Source organism: Biomphalaria glabrata, chromosome 8, assembly GCF_947242115.1.
Source record: "Biomphalaria glabrata chromosome 8, xgBioGlab47.1, whole genome shotgun sequence".
NCBI lineage: Eukaryota > Metazoa > Mollusca > Gastropoda > Planorbidae > Biomphalaria > Biomphalaria glabrata.
The window spans coordinates 9,140,467-9,157,934 of NC_074718.1; the positions used below are offsets into that span (position 1 = coordinate 9,140,467).

The 17,468-nt window shown below is 37.0% G+C and overlaps 1 protein-coding gene across 1 annotated transcript; it reads right to left on the minus strand.

Annotated features, from left to right (window-relative positions):
- Nucleotides 1-664: 664 nt before the first annotated feature.
- On the minus strand, nt 665-8,718 carry LOC106068274 (low-density lipoprotein receptor-related protein 4-like). The gene is made up of 6 exons (XM_056038027.1): nt 8,558-8,718; nt 6,509-6,665; nt 5,207-5,314; nt 3,941-4,054; nt 1,834-1,989; nt 665-1,088 (listed from the first exon to the last, which is right to left on the minus strand). Exons 1-6 carry the CDS (start codon nt 8,662-8,664, stop codon nt 789-791), a joined length of 942 nt encoding a protein of 313 aa, XP_055894002.1. The 5' UTR covers nt 8,665-8,718; the 3' UTR covers nt 665-788.
- Between the last annotated feature and the right edge of the window lie 8,750 nt (nt 8,719-17,468).

The window sequence follows — 17,468 nt, forward strand, 5'->3', positions numbered from 1 at the left end:
ATCTTTTTTTTACCACTGTCACCATTATGTCACCACTGTCACCTTGCGTCAACGCTGCCATCATTGTTTCACCATTGTGTCACCATCATGTCAATACTGTCAAATTGTTTCAAGACTTTGTTACCATTATGTCACTAACGTCATTATCGTTTCGCCATTATATCACCACTATATCCCCACTATATCACCACTATATCACCATTATATCACCACTATATCACCACTATATCACCTCTATATCACCACTATATCACCACTATATCACCTCTATATCCCCACTATATCACCACTATATCACCACTATATCACCTCTATATCACCACTATATCACCATTATATCACCACTATATCACCACTATATCACCATTATGCCACAGCAGTCATAATTGTGTAACACCAATGACTGGTTAATTCCTCGATCTGTTGATTCAATAACCTATTTCTTCGCAAATTCAATTAACTATACAATATATACATCGATTAATTAATTAATTATTATTTAATCATACATTTTTGTTCTATTGATTGACAGAAAAATCAATTAACATAGAAATTACCCTGCTTGACTTTTTAATAAATATAAATATAGTTTTAATATATGTCATTGACTATTATTTAATATATTTAAACAAATAATTGCTTATTTAAATAAAAACACTTCTAATTCAAAATAATATTTTAATTGTCAAATTTATAAGACAATGTCACGAGACTGAACATTCATAATTTACATATCACGCGCACGGGGAACGTAATCTTTGTGCACTTTTTGCACACGGCCCTAAAAGTTACGTGTCGCAGACGCCGCAGAACTTCCTGCAGTACCTGTGGGCGTCAGTGTAATACTGGCAGATGGGGTAGGTGGAGATGTTCATGCGATAGCAGTCTTCGAAGGTCAGCTGGTCGATGCAGACCCCGGGGTGGATGGTGGGGCAGTTGTCTTCGTCCGCCAGGTCCCCGCAGTCGTTGTCTCCGTCGCACAAGTAGCTGTTGGGGATGCACTTGCCGTGGGGGCACTTGAACAAGCTTGGACCGCACGTGCACGCGGCCTCGTCACTACCATCTCCGCAGTCATCGTAGTGATCACACTGAAAAAAAAAAAGTCCGGATGGAGTCAAAGATCTTTTACATGTGAATCTCTGTTGTAGAGGACAGGTGAAAAATGGTGAAAAAGAAGATTTTAGGAATAATTTGGGATACCAAAAAAAAGGGAAATTAATTCTTCACTATTCACAGATATGGCTAAATATGAAGTGTTTAGTACCCTTAAATAATTGTTAACGCTATTTCCCCTTCGTGCATTCTGCAATCAAGTTGAAACTTAAAAAAAATATTTATTGCACATGATTCAATTAAATAATTAACTAACCAATTTGTTTATTAATCATTGGTAATTAATTATTTTTATTATAGAAAAAATGGAAATAACTTCTACATTATTGAGTGATAAGCTTTTTTAAAAGAACTATAACATTTGGTTTGACTTCATATTAACTTTGAGTCAAACATAATCATAGAGCTATATATAATTCTCTTCAAGGCTCAACCATTCCAGACACCAAGAAGGAAAGAAAAGATCATTATATAATCATTTACACCTAGAATTAGCGCGGGTCCTATGAAAGTGCGGGGCCCACTGCGGTCGCATAGGTTGCAGTGGCCTAAGGCGGCCCTGCAAAAGAGCGCGTATGCTACGCCGCGGGGTCGACTAGTAGAGTTTTGAATGTTTATATTGACATTTGAGACAAAACTGGGTCAGCATAGCCATGTGAAACACTGCACTCATCCTTAGTCCTCGGAATCGAAGACATTGCCATTATTAGTATTCATTACCTGGTATCCAGAAGGAATACACTTATTGCTATTGGCGCACTTGAACTGAGTGGAGGAGCAGGTTCTTTGGGCGCAGCCTTGTTCGTCAGAGTTGTCATGGCAATCGTTGTCTCCATCGCACACCCAGGTTTGGGTGACACACGCTCCGTTGGCGCACTATATGGAGGTAATAAATAATGTAATAATTATACAAGAAGTACAAAGGTCGTTCTTTTAGAAATAGATTCGGATAATTACATTGAACATTTTGTGGTCATTTATTAATTAATATATTAATGGAGGTCACAGTTATGAAAGGAAAAAAAAAGTTATATATAATTCGATTTTGGGTAAAAAAATCGATTTTTCAATTTTGGTGTAATTAAATAGGTGGACATGTATTTTATAAACTGGCACCAAAAATTTTCTAAAAAATAGCATTTTTTATTTTAAAAATAGCATTTTAATGATGCATGGTGAACACTATTTTCCATATTTTTCTTAATACAAATTCACTGTTTTTGAGTGAATGCATTTTTTGTGACCCCCCCCCCCTGTAACATATTTCTAAAATCTCTAGAACTAATAGAGATAAATGTGTCAAATTTGGTACACATATTCAGAGATAAATAATACAGAGAATCAGCTAGTTTTAATGACTTTAGCTGAAGAAGTTTTTAATATATGATCTTTTGAGAAAAAAAATGTAGATGCATTTTACAGGAAAAAAATCACCCTTTTTTAAAAAATCATAAAATGCACAATACTAAGGAAAAATATATATAATCTAGCTAGCTCCTTCCAGCCACCTTTATACTTTAAGGTGTAAGTATTTTTAGCTTTGAAATTTATCTATTTTGAAAAATTTTAGAATTTTCCTATATGAACTAATTTTTGTTTATTTTCAAGATGGCCGCCATTACCATGGCAACCCGAAAACATTAGACAACTTTTAATATATATTTTGTATTATTGAGTTGTCATATGATATAATATAACAAAAGTTATTAAGTTAAAGCAAAAATAAAAAAAAATAAAAAATTTCGCACTCCAGTAACCCCTTTATCTATTTCTTATTCCCTGAATTAATCGGTGGTTCTCAATTTTTTTAAATTTATTAACATCATATACAATGAGAATATGTAACTACTTCACTTTCATACTAACACGCGTGGAACACGAGGACTAGTGATAGAGGGTATTGCGTCCGAACCGAGAGGCCTCGATCTCGAATAGAGGTGAAGAAAAGATTCTGAAATTTTGGATTTTTTAGAATGCCCGACGCTTGTTGTAATAGACTGTCGGTCGTTGTTGTGAAGTATTTCAGCAGTACCTTTGACCTCTAAAGTAATACAAAAGGGGTAGATTAATTTTATGTGGCTAATAATATGTTTATAATTTATATGCATAAACACCTGCACCAATAATTTTCTGATCATTAGGATTTTAAAAGTGTGTTTTTAATAGATATTAAAGTGACCGAAGGTCACTAAGAAATGAACACGTTTATAACTTTTCTCACCATTGTCTGGGAAGCCAGTCTAAGGGTTGGGCAAGACGGCCAGCTAGCGCTGTAAAGGACAATCTTCGCCATATTTTCCAAGTTCTAACATAACATACGGAAGTTCGAAACAATGGAACAGCGGTTTAGTTGAAATGTTTGTCTATTCAAAAGGCAACTCTTCCAGAAAAATAAATTTTAGTTTTAAAAGATGTTTTTACCATATGCAATGAAAAGGACAGCTGTTTTAAGACAAAGGTTGGCATGGACAAAAATCAAGTCAATATTTACATGACTGTATATGGTATGAAATGTTCCACCACAGTTTAGGTTGGGACGGGGGTTAGGATGACAGGGTTAAAGTAAGAAGCGTGGTCGAGAGGCTAAGTACGCTTGAACTTGGCTTGACCCTGGCTACCTATGAAGGGGGATCGAGGTTCGACTCAAGCAGAGTTGTGTTTTACTGAGCGCCTACAGGCAGCACTGAAAACCTTCTCCCAGATACCCCCTCCCACTGGTCCACAAATAAGAATGGACCATAGCGCCCTGAGCATGCTATTAGCATGAAAGTAGCGCTATATCAAAGCTATAATTATATTAAGAAATCATTTGTAATCAGGTACTCACGTGGAAGTAGCCATTCCTGCATGTTCCACCACAGTTGGCCTCGTCTGAGTGGTCTCCGCAATCTTCATCGCCGTCACACAGCCAGCTGTGACTTATACAGGCGCCATTGCCACACTGAATTTAAAACATAAAATTCCCAAACTTTTATTTTATAGATTTCTCAGAGGACCAAGAACAGTCCTCTGCCAGTTTGCGTTACGTTTGTGAAGCACAGCCTTACGGTTGGAACATTAGCATAAATCTGTGGCATTTTACGTCTCGAGAGACGATCTTTTCCCTTTGCAACTTCTTGTGTGACTAAAGAGGCCAATCCTTGATACACAGCTGCGATCGCAGGTTGGGCAACGGCGCCTCGTGATTATATATGCCCAACCTGCTTTTAGCATAAAACTACTATAACTAAGAGTGTAGGGAGACAGGGGGGTCTCGCTTAACATGAGGATACTATTACGACAAATACGCCTATTAATTACTTACGCTACTTGTGCCTCGATTGTCAGTCGCACTTCAGGATCGGCCCACGCCCCAAGTTACTTTATTTTACTTAATTTGACCTGCCTTTTTTTATAGGATGAATAATCTTCTTATATAAAACAGACGTTAATTAAAAAAAAAGAAGATGATTACGCCCTACGCATCATGCATTTAGTCCTGCATATTTACCAATGACCTAAATTCTGCCAAGTCACTGGTTTTGCTGGCTAGCTCAGGCAACCCATTCCATGCGTTTCGGCAGTGAAGAATGTACGAAAGACCTTGGCGTCGAGGCTTTACTGGTCGTTAGGGTTAGGGTTTGGAAAATAATGCCCCCCCCCCCTCAAACGTTCTGGATCCGCTAGTGTTTGGAAGGTTATCACTTTGGATCCTGGTTGATGACTGATCACCATCATCCTCTGCCACACTGAAGGACATTCAGGAGACTTAACATAGAACAGAATCATCTTTACCTTAAAGTCTAGAACAAAGTTAAGTTTACCTTAAAGTCTAGAACAAAGTTAAGTTTACCTTAAAGTCTAGAACAAAGTTAAGTTTACCTTAAAGTCTGGAACAAAATCGTCTTTACCTTAAAGTCTAAAACAAACTCATCTTTACCTTAAAATCTGGAACAAACTCCTCTTTATCTTAAAGTCTAATACAAACTCCTCTTTATCTTAAAGTCTAATAGAAACTCACATTTACCTTAAAGTCTAATGCAAACTCATCTTTACCTTAAAGTCTAATACAAACTCATCCTTACCTTAAAGTCTAATACAAACTCATCTTTACCTTAAAGTCAGTTCCTCGACAAGATCCTGAACAGTTTTTCTCATCTGCTCCATCAGAACAATCATTGGCGGCGTCGCACAAGTAATAGGTGGAGATGCACTTCCCGTTCTAGAGAAACACAAAACTCTGTTAGTTCATAGTGCACATTACATGAAACATATCCTAGTCAAAGTCTAGACATTAACTGTTAAACTTTACAAGCCAGCTTAGGATTTGGGCTTCAAATAAACTTTCCGTCATATCACTGTATAGAGCTCTGGTGAAAACATAGCCCCAGTGCCAATGGAAAAAGATGTGTTCTATAAAGACACGAAAAAAAAAAAAAAAAGTAAAACAAAGAAAAAATTATTTCTGCTCTGTACGTTCAATGAAGAAAGTTAGTAGGACTATGTTTGTTGTTTAAGTCTTTATTGACAAGCTATTACGTCTAAATAATTCAGCATTGTTCAATTTACGCTTAAACTTCATCACTGTTCATCTTACAAACTAATACTTTAGTAATGTCCATAATACGAGCCAATACTCAAGCATTGCCCATTTTAAGAACTTATACTCAATCTACGTTTATTAGATGAGCCGATACGGGCAAAGTCCATACAGTGAAGTTTTAAGACCATAAATATGATCTAGTGAAGTTTTAAGACCATAAATATGATCTAGTGAAGTTTTAAGACCATAAATATGATCTAGTGAAGTTTTAAGACCATAAATATGATCTAGTGAAGTTTTAAGGTCATAAATATGATCTAGTGAAGTTTTAAGGTTATAAAGATGATCTAGTGAAGTTTTAAGGTCCTAAAGATGATCTAGTGAAGTTTTAAGTCCATAAATATGATCTAGTGAAGTTTTAAGACCATAAATATGATCTAGTGAAGTTTTAAGACTATAAATATGATCTAGTGAAGTTATAAGGTCATAAATATGATCTATTGAAGTTTTAAGGTCATAAAGATGATCTATTGAAGTTTTAAGACCATAAATATGATCTAGTGAAGTTTTAAGACCATAAATATGATCTAGTGAAGTTGTAAGACCATAAATATGATCTAGTGAAGTTTTAAGACCATAAATATGATCTAGTGAAGTTTTAAGGTCATAAAGATGATCTAGTGAAGTTTTAAGATCATAAAGATCATCTAATGAAGTTGTTGTGGATTAGATCTTTATAAAGCTTAAAATTGTTTTCCAAAATTAAAAAATCAAAACTAGAATAATGCAAAAAAAAAATAAATAATAATATTAAATAAATTAAAATTTACTTAGTTCTCCTTTAGTGGAAAATTTCATGACTGACTGACTTACTGTACATTTGAACTGGTTCACTCCGCTGCAGTCTGTAGGGCAGTTCTGTTGCTCGTCAAGTCCTCCAGCACAGTCGTTCTCCGTGTCGCAGACGTAGCTCTGAGAGATGCATTTCTCGGGACACGCGAATCGATCTGCGGGACAGGACGCTAGCTGCCTGGGGACAAGATAGAGACCCAACTAAAATGTATATCTTAAGGAACCAACCCCACATGATGCACGAAGTGGTGGCAAAATGATTGGCCTCTCGAAGACGTCTTAGTGAAGACATATTTGAAGTCAGTAATTCTGGACTTATGTAAAAACCCAAAAATGAAAATTATTTTCCTAGTTAGGTGTTATATTTATAACGGATATGATCTTCGATTCCGAAGACTAAGGACGAGTGCAGTGTTTCACATGACCGCGAAAAGCCAGTTGCGACCTGCATATTTTTCCACTTCTGACGCAGACAAAGCCGTGGTCCGCCTGGATGTCAACCTAAGTTTTCATTGCGTCTTCTTCGCCTGTCTTCTACAAGGACTTTTGGGCCTCAAATGTGTTTACGGTGGCCTTTGAGAGAGCTGTCCCACTGTCTTTTTTATAGGCCATTCGCTGCGTTCTAGTCTACTCTATGCCAGTGACGGTCGCATGTCATATGTTTTGTTAAATGTTTTACATGTTTCGAATCCCACCTCAGAGTTGAAGATAATTTACTTCCTAGTCCAAACCTCCCGCAGGACGACGGGGGATGGCAGCGGGCATGGTTTAAACCCAAGAACATATAGAAAACCGTACGATAGCCCAGAGCGTAAACATACCAGGCAACCACCCTATAGAGCGCTGAGGGTTACCCAACATACAAACCGAAACTAAGATAGAAAGACAACGCCTACAAAGGAAACAAAACAACAACAACAACAACATCAACAACAACAACAACATACCGTTCAAAGTAAAAGTTGAAAAACTCGGTGTCCTAGTTGATTTGATTTCAGTAAACAGTTAAAACTTAAAGCTGTGACCTTTTCTTGCATTAGGCCCTAAGTACTTTAAGCTTTAAGTGAAGAATGGTAAAATGTACACCGAGTTGCAAAGTAAACAACAAACAAATTGCAGGCATAGAACTTGATTCTCAGACCATAGACCAAGTAGTTTTATATAGCTTGGGAGTATAGCCAGTGTATCAGGTGGAACAGATGAAGACATTAAACGTCGTATAAATCTAGTGCGTCAGACATTTACACAGCTACAACCATCTCAAACAAGACTAAAATAAGAATCTTGAACTCTAATGTCAAGGCGGTCCTACTGGTTCTGAAACATGGAGAACAACTGAAGCAACAATAAAAAAGTACAGACCTTCATCAACAGATGTCTGAAAAATATCTTAAATATACACTTGTACGACAAAGTAGAAAATACCAAACTGTGGGAGATGTTTGTAAATGTTTTACATATTTCGGATGTTCCTTCAGAGTTGAAGATAGTTTACTTCCTAGTCCATACCTCCCGCAGGACGACGGGGGATGGGAGCGGGCAGGGTTTGAACCCGGGACCATCGATAAATCCAAACGAAGTCCAGCGCGCAAACCGCACGACCAGGCAGCCATCCTGGAGATGGGTGGACAGAGAAATATAGAGGTGCAGATCTTAGAGAGGAAGTGGAGATGGATTGGTCACACCCTTAGAAAAGATACCAACAACAGAGCTAGACAGGCGTTCAAATATCTTATCTTATATATATCTTATATAATACAGACGTTTTTTTTTCAAAAAAGAAGATTACGTCCTATGCTTCATAAATTTAGTCATGCATATTAACCAATGACTTAAACTCTGCCAAGTCAGTCCTGGCTAGCCCAGGCAACCCATTCCATGCTCTAATATTGCATGGGAAGAATGCGCAATAAAGTAGATAAAAGAAACAATGTAACTGACGCTAAATGAAAATAAAATCACTTTTGTCAGCTAAATGTCCTAAGCGTAGAAGTTTATCCTGTCTGGCCGCAAGTTGACTGTTGTTAAAAATCCAATTAAATCGAAATTTAACACACAATAAGAAAATACCTTTTATTTGTCAGGAGAGCATCTTTCGCAAAATAGTTTTTGTTCTTAAATCTGGCCTCACCTCCCAGTGACGCACAGACTAGAAGTAGTCCAAGTAGGATGAACATATTGTTAGTCAGTGCAGAGCTGGGAAGAGTTTTGTCTTTTTAACCAAACTAGACAAGCTTTTTTTTATATTAAAACAAATACATTTGTTGAATAATTAGTTTTGGGTTTAAAAATGAGGATATCCTATAAAAGATAAGCTCATGTGTGTTAAGTCTACATCATGTTGAGTGTGTACTTATCTTACAGCAAAGGGCAGCCTGTGTTTTTTCCCCTAAACTTGAGAGTATATATAAGGGGGCGGTGTAGTTCAGGTAGAGAACGGGAAGTACACGTAGAATGAAAACTGAGGAACACAACACAAACAAACAAACAAACAAAGGATGAATAGAGATGTTTATGAACACTTGGGGATTGGAACCCACCTACCTTCCCTCATCCTTTCATTTTTCGGCTCTCTGCTTATGTATCACGTTACTTTCCCGCGGACTAGGGTTAGAGATATTATTATTATTATTATATCTTTTATATAGCGCTACTTTCATGCTTATAGCATGCTCAGAGCACATTGGTCCAATCTCATTTGTGGTATCTAGGAGTTGGTTTTCCGTGCTGCCTTTAGGGGCTCAGTAAACGCAACTCTGCCCGAGTCGGGTGTCGAACCTCGAGCCCCCTTCTAGGTAGCCAAGACAAGCCAAGTTCAAGCGCACTTAGCCTCTCGACCACGCTTCCCACTATTGCCACGAAGGAATTCTATGCATGCTTTTGAAGACTCGTTGAACAATCCAGGTTAACTAAATAGGTTCGAATCCTGGTTGCGTTTTATTTATATCTTTGCCCACAGAGGCGGACTGGGTATCAAAATCGGCCCGGGCATTACCATATAAACCGGCCCACAAATGGCATGTCATATGTGGGCGGGATATTTACCCCATATATATATATATTGTTATAAGCCTGTTGGTGGCACAGATGGGGTAGTGGTGTGTGTGTGTAGTCAGCCGACGCAAATCGCCCCAGGCCAGCGCTAGACGAGCGGTCAACCGTGACGAGTTACGACGGTCAGCCGAGACGAGTGACAATATGTCGGTTCGAGAAGGATCGGCGTCGTGAACAGAGCTCAGGAGCGTCACGAGGGATGTAGTCATCTGACCACCCAGAATGATCGAGCGACGTTCTGTCCGGTTCTAGAAGGCCAGCAGGGACCCTATATAAAGAACGAAGGTATCAGAGACCAGTCAGTCACAACTTCCCGATCTACAGTTCGTTACAACGGCTCAGTACAAGTCCGAGACGAGACAGAGAGACCAGTGCAAGAGTTGATATGGCGGAGAGATATTTGTACAGTCTTGTGTTACGTGCTGCCAATTGTACAGTATTGGCTGTTATTTATTGACATTAAACTATTACGTTATTTTGAAGCCCAGAGTTGTCAAGTTCTTTAAGTTGGTGGTGTGTGGTGCAGTTTGCAGCGAGCCTGAATAGGGAGATTCGTAACAATATATATATATATATATATATATATATAAAGTGTGTATATGTAATTAATCTTCATTCTGATCTTTCAATCTTTCAAACTTTTTTTTCTACCCTAGAATACGCTCTTCCTATGATTAGTGGAAAGACAGTACACACCGCCAAATGGCAGCTAGGGAGTCCGGGGAGCACTGCGAGCTTCGCCCCGGAACCAAGCATTATTTCCGTTATTTTAAGCTTTAAAAATGCATATTCTGAGGTATCAACAATGCAATTAGCCTGCTACTCTTCTGCTAAAAAATTCAAAAACCAAATCTGCTATTCAATGGAGTCCAGCGACTGATAGAAAATGGTAAAATGCTTTAGTTTTTGTATTGGAGGGGGAAGGGAAACCACAAAAAAACGTTTTGGCTACGCTCATAAAATTTGGTGACTGTAGTTTGCTTAAGTTGGCTGCACTGGGGCAGTAAGTAAAGTTTCCCTTTCAGACAAAGAGGTCTGAGGCATTTGATGGTTTGAAGACCCTCCCCTCCCGGCTACGCCCATGTGTTATATTATAGGTGTAAGCCTAATTCTCTACAAAATATATAAAGTTTGATAACGCATCGAAAACTGGGTGTATGCATTCGTAGGATTACATAACGTACTCTATTTATACATGTATGTTGTCTGAAAACTATAAACAATAGCAGCCTAATGAGTTTGAAGCTTTTTGGTATTACTTATAGATTACAGACGTTTTTCAAAAATTAAGATTGTTACGTCTTACGCATTTCATGTGTCAATCTTGTCATGTATGTTGATCTGTGGCTTAAAATATGCTAAATCATTGGTTTTCCTGGCTGACTCAGGCAACCCATTCCATCAAAAGATAAGAGAAAGCAGAACGGTTAGAGACGCACTTACTTAATATGAAAAGCTCTTGCTTACTCCTAGTACATTCTCAAAAACGCGATTTGTAAATGAATATACCATGGCCCATTATTTAAAATATAAATCTCCATTCATTAAATATCGGATGTGACAGCGCTATATAAATTATTGTAATTATCGTAATAATTTTCATCATTAATAACTTCATACTAACTTGCTCGACCGACTAACACATTCTTTACTGGACGAGGTCTTATCTGATATTTGTTCTGCGACAATTACAAGAAAAATGCAAAAGTAGAACTTAATCCTATACGCTGCCTTTGTGGACCTCACCAAGGCTTTCGACACGGTCAGTCGCGAGAGTTTGGCGGAACAGATCGCTCCGCCTGCTTACAAAAATCAGTGTCTACCAGGCGGTGGTTCTCTCAACCCTTCTGTATGGCACCGAGACATGGACACTATACAGGAAACATCTAAGATTTCTTGAGCGCTTGCACCAAAGATGCTTGCGCTCCATCATGGACATACGGTGGCAAAACCGCACTACAAACAGCGATGTCCTTGCGAACGCCGGTATGGACAGTATAGAGGGACTTCTTTTGGTTACGCTGGGTAGGGCACGTATCCCGTATGGAAGACGAACGTATGCCAAAGGCAGTCTTTTTTGTTGTGCTAAAAGGTGGTCGACGTAACAGAGGCGCCCCACGGAAACGCTTCAAAGACCAGCGTCAACTTTCCTTGGCTGACATGCGGCCTCAGAACAAGACAGCTGGAGGTCACTCACGAAGGCCGCGGGATACACATTTGAGACCAAAAGAAAGTCTGCTGCCGAGGACAAACGCAGACGGCGAAAAGAAAATCTAAATCGACCACCTGCGGACAATGGTTATGTTTGCCCTGGATGTGGCAAAATATGTAGGTCTCAGCTGGGGCTGTGCAGCCACGGGAAATACTGCATTCCTCACTAATCTTCGGACTCGAAGACTAGCTTTATTATTATTACTAAGCATACGTTTGCCATTAATTATAATAATATAAAAGTTGATTTAGATCTAGATTTACTTTTTTAATTAAATATTATTTTTGTAAGCCCCAAGTGTAGTATTTTTAAATCTATGTTATTAAAAATAAACAAAAAAACTTACTTTTTCTTTTCAAATCGCAGAAAGTAGAGTTTTATACCCATATTGAGCTGTGAATAAGTTGTGTGACTTGCAATTTCGCGGCTGAGTGTGTGTGTTAAAGTTAATTTCTATTAAGTGTTGTTAAAGAACTAATTGTCGCGCCTATTTTTTTTTATTTTTTTTTTTTGCTGCGTTATATCAATGTTTTCTAACTTAACCTCTCATCCCTCTTTTTGGTTAAATTTCATTGGAACCATTAAAAGACGGGGGAGGGAAAGAGCAAAAAAAAATAAAAAAAAATTGGAGTGCTATCAGAGGCCCATGCCGACCAGCAAAACGAGCAGGCCAAACACAACCTCGAAGACATCAAAGCAGTCCATGCCGCTCGAGCATAGCAGAAAGTACAGTCTAACGTTTTGCAAATGACAATACGTACAGTGTATAGTGTTTTAATTTTTATTCTTGTTGAATTTCAAACAAAATTAATTGTAATAAGAATTTAAAAAGAAACAAAAAAAAAAAACGTGTTCGGGCCTTTGTGTCTTGCTGCTGTCACTTTTTTTTTTTAAGTTGTCTGCATTGAAATTTTTTTTTCTTTGGTCGCGACCAGACCGGCCCATTTGGTACCGGCCCACCGGGCATTTGCCCGTTTGCCCATATAGCCAATCCGCCCCTGTTTGCCCATCATAAACACTGGACGCCTAATCCATGTCGCTTGAGCTTGAATCCCGAAATGACTGAATTTTAAATTGAAGCTTTCACTCAAGACCAATTGTTATACTTGGTCTCAACCTGCGGACAGTGAACACTACTTTCGATATGATACAATCATTAGCCAATAACGTTTTTTTCGGATTAAATTAACATAAATAGAGATATAGATTAGGTGAATAGAAAATACATAATGAAAATGGGCCGGATTTTAGTAAGTGGAGTTTGCTGGTAAGATTTTGTGTGGAACAAATCCTCATACTCGGTTTTATCTACCCCCCTCCCAACTGGTGATTTGACCATAGCGCACTGAGCATGCAATAAGCATCAAAGTTGCGCTAAACAGAAACAATAAATAAAAATATTTCAAATCGCACAAATTTATTATTGTTAGTCTAGATTCTAGATCTAGTACAAATTAATCACATGATTGATTCAAAACATTTCTTGAGATTTGACTTCTGTAATATCTGTTGTTGCTTTTTTTTTTTTTTTTAATTTTAATTTTTATTTTACTTGTTTCTAGGTTCTTGAAGCCCTGAACGTAAATCCGGCCCTGTATTTAAAAAAGAAATGGAAAATAATGCATAAAAAATAATAAATCTACAATTAAAATGAAAATGAAAAAAAATTGTGAGAATTTGTAAAAAGTTAAAGTCTCAATGTTTTTGTGTAGATTGTAGAAATAGGGGAAAAATAAAAAAAAGTTTTAAAAAAGTGAACTTCTTAAAAAACTACATCATTTCCATTTCTTTTTTTTTTTTTAATTAAAGTAGACTGGAAGCGGTCAGTTGGTCAAAAATCAACAGGCCAGAGCTGTTAACTGGACCAGTGATCGATTGTTCAAGTTGACACGTGATGGTCCAAAGAGGCAGAAAATCTGTTAATTTGTGGGAAACACAAGATATGGTCCGAGTGGTTGATTTACTTGAAGTGAGGGTTAGACTGACTTACTGTGTGGCGGGAATTTCGATCAGACTGTATGCAGGATGCTACAATAAGTAGGTCAAACAGTCAAGCGTGTATGGCCGATTTAACTGTATGACTTTGTGACGATAAATAATATTTTTAAAGGAGTATGTAGTAGCTCGGGCATTAGTATTGATTCTAGTTTCGTTTTTTTGTTTCACAGAAAATTCGCAAAATCATTCTTCTATCGTTGCAAGATAGCTACATTTAGACACACTACACATCTCTGTTGTTCCATAGTTTAAACGTGCTTAGACTTAGCACAGCACACCTCGTTATCGTCGATAGAATAGGCATATACACCTTGTGTACTGATAGCCTTATCTTAAGAACTCACAGCGATGGAGTATTGATTAGAGAGATTATTTGGCGTTTTATTATTTAACGCAGGTCTAATTTACAAAAAAAAATGTACATGCAATTAGAGTCATTCAGAATCTCTGTTAAAACAAAGTATTTGATTTTATGTATAGTCTCTGCCAATACAAAGAATTACATTTCTTTTACAGTCTCTGCCAAAACAAAGAATTACATTTCATTTACAGTCTCTGCCAAAACAAAGAATTACATTTCTTTTACAGTCTCTGCCAAAACAAAGAATTACATTTCATTTACAGTCTCTGCCAAAACAAAGAATTACATTTCTTTTACAGTCTCTGCCAAAACAAAGAATTACATTTCATTTACAGTCTCTGCCAAAACAAAGAATTACATTTCATTTACAGTCTCTGCCAAAACATAGAATTACATTTCACGTAGAGTCTCTGTAAAACAAAACAACAAAATAACATCTGCACATCATACATTGTTTGTTCTATTTTTTGTTTTGTTTTGATGGCATCCCAGATCTTTACTCTCCTCTATGTTTCATCTAGTACTCTGCGTCGCCTTGTTCTTTTTGGTCTTCCTCTATGTCTTGTTCCCTAGGGGTTCCACTCTAAGGCCTGTTTAGCCTCTGTTGATTGGTATCTTTTCTAGGGGTGTGACCTACTCATCTCCACTTTCTCTCTAAGATCTGCATCTCTAAATTTTTCTGTTCATCCATCACCCAGTTTGGTGTTTTCTATTTTATTTATTTAGTCATACCAGGGTATTTTAAGCTATTTCTCAAACATCTGCTGATGATTGTTTGTGTTGTTTTTGTTGTTGTTGTTGCTGCTCCAGCTGTTCTCCATGTTTCAGAACCTAAGTGTTAACGTGTTTGTCCTTTTTTGTTTGTTTGTAGTTGATGAAGGCCTAAAGGCCCAAACGTCTTTTGTCTTTACTTGTTCCGGCACGGTTACCTTCATGTATGTTTATAGTATTTTCTATATAGTCGTTCACCCCTGTGTTGCTGATTAGTCTTTTGTTTGTAAAAGGCGCTAGTACTACTAAACCGCTGTAGGAGTAATATTTTTTTGACTTAAAAAGCTTGAAATAACTTGAATAAATTCTTTGTGAACAAAACTGATATAACTTTTATTACAATATAGACAAATTCAACTTGATTATAGCAGACTTGATAATAATGTACAATGGTATTTTGAAAAAACCTAACTTATTACAAAACATGTCTTTACACTCTGGAGTTCTGGAGTTGTCTCACTCTGTCAACGTGTTCATTACTATACATCAGCTCATATTTCATCAGACTGCATAGCCCCCACCGTCACCTTAGAGAGACACACACACACTCCATAACACTCTGCAGCAGTCAATTTTTTATTTTTTTTTATTCACATAATAATAATTTCTGCTTCTTTCCCTTTCTATTTAACCACCCCTTAAGCCTTTTTAAAACAAATTATCATAAATATAAAGACCAGGGCCAATGTTATCGGAAAAGGACAAAGGGACACATAAATTAGAAAACATGAAAGAGTTTTAATGAAGAAACAAAACTGGGTTTTTCCCCACCCAGATGTTGTTTTGACAATCTCCGGCGTCCTCCTGACATTCAATTCAACCAATAGAGAAAAAAACGAATATATTTTTGACACGGAAATTCAAAGCTACGGCCAGAGGTCACACTACTTCCCACTGTCCGAAATGAACATTAGTCTGATCCCTATCTCCACGGGGACCAACGTCCAGTCGATAGAAGAGGATCCACACTGTGGCCTTACGTGTCCAGCCCCCCCCCTACACCCCCCCCCCCACTCCCTTATAGCCAGTTGAAATGAAGGCCGCTGACTGATACCATCAAAGATTGTCTCACACGAAATTGAGCTAAAAGGTCGGTGGAAGATTTACTACTGTAGTAGCTCAACAAGGAACACAAGACAGGCTCTTTAATTAACGCTTAACTCTATTTGGATTACATACAGTCTCGGCTTGCTGACGTAAAACTTAAAACACCCATTTTCAAAAACGAACGGAGCAGTTTACTCTCTAAAATTGTCTGCAAGTATGGGGCACTATGAGATTTTCATATATGGGGGATAACTATAAATAGCTAGCTTTGTTGGTGCATCCGGTGTACAGAAAAAGAGGAAGTGTTGATAAGTTCTCTATTTTAACTCTTTCTCTCCTAATTGACGATACCAACGTTGATGTGACCTCATTTAATGAAATTAATGTTTAATTTTATGAACTTGACTTTGTGTTATATAAAAAGAGCATGCATTCCCTTTTAAATCTAGACCAAATACAACATTTTCTAATAACAAACGACAAAGCTATTGAAGCTTTATTTTAACAGGGGAGTGAAATAGTAATGAGCAAAATGAAGAATTCCTTCGAAACGTGGGGGAAATAATTACGGAGAGAAAGAGTTAATAGATACACGAAACTTGTGTGCACTTGTTAGCACTGTAGAATCCAATGTTTCAGCTCTTAAATTTGTTCCACTATGTAATAGTATTAATTAGTTGGCAACAATGACCTTTCCATATAACGTCCTTGACATTGCTTAGTTTGTCGATTTTAAACTCTCTCCCAATCTTCTTTTTATTTTTCTTTAAATATCGCCCCCACAATGCCCCACAATTCTCCATATCCTTTTACTGCTTTTTCTATGTTTTTTTATACAAAGCTAATATCAACTCTGTCTGTCTGTCTGTCTGTCTGTCTGGTACAAATTTTGAAAACTTTATTTCTCCCACTCTCCATTCTTGGATGAAGTAGAAATTTAGTGGGAAGCGTGGTCGAGAGGCTAAGTACGCTTGAACTTGGCAGAGTTGTGTTAAAACAACGCCTATAGGCAGCACGGAAAACCTACTCCCAGATACCTCCTCCCCCCACCAATGGTCCTCAAATGAGAGCCATAATTTATATATATATATTAATGTGGAGATTTTACACTTAGATAAGTCCTATTTTTAAATGTTTTTTTTTATTTTGCAAGCATAATTTTTTAATGTATTTTCCTATTTAAATAGTGTAACAATAAAAAAGATTATCGAGTTTAAAAAAAAATATTTTTCATAAAAATGCCAATTCGATATTTATCTCACGCAGTTGGGAATACCACACATGATCTGTTGATATATAATATATAATATACACAATGAAAACCAAACAAAGAATAGATTACTGTATTTGTATTTTATAATGAAAGCCCATAAATAGGAAATACGTTATAAGAACAATTAAAACTTTATAAGAACATATTTCGCATCCAGTATGTAAGAATTCGACTTCATATTAATATATATATATATATATATATATATATATATATATATATATATATATATATATATATATATATATATATATATATATATATA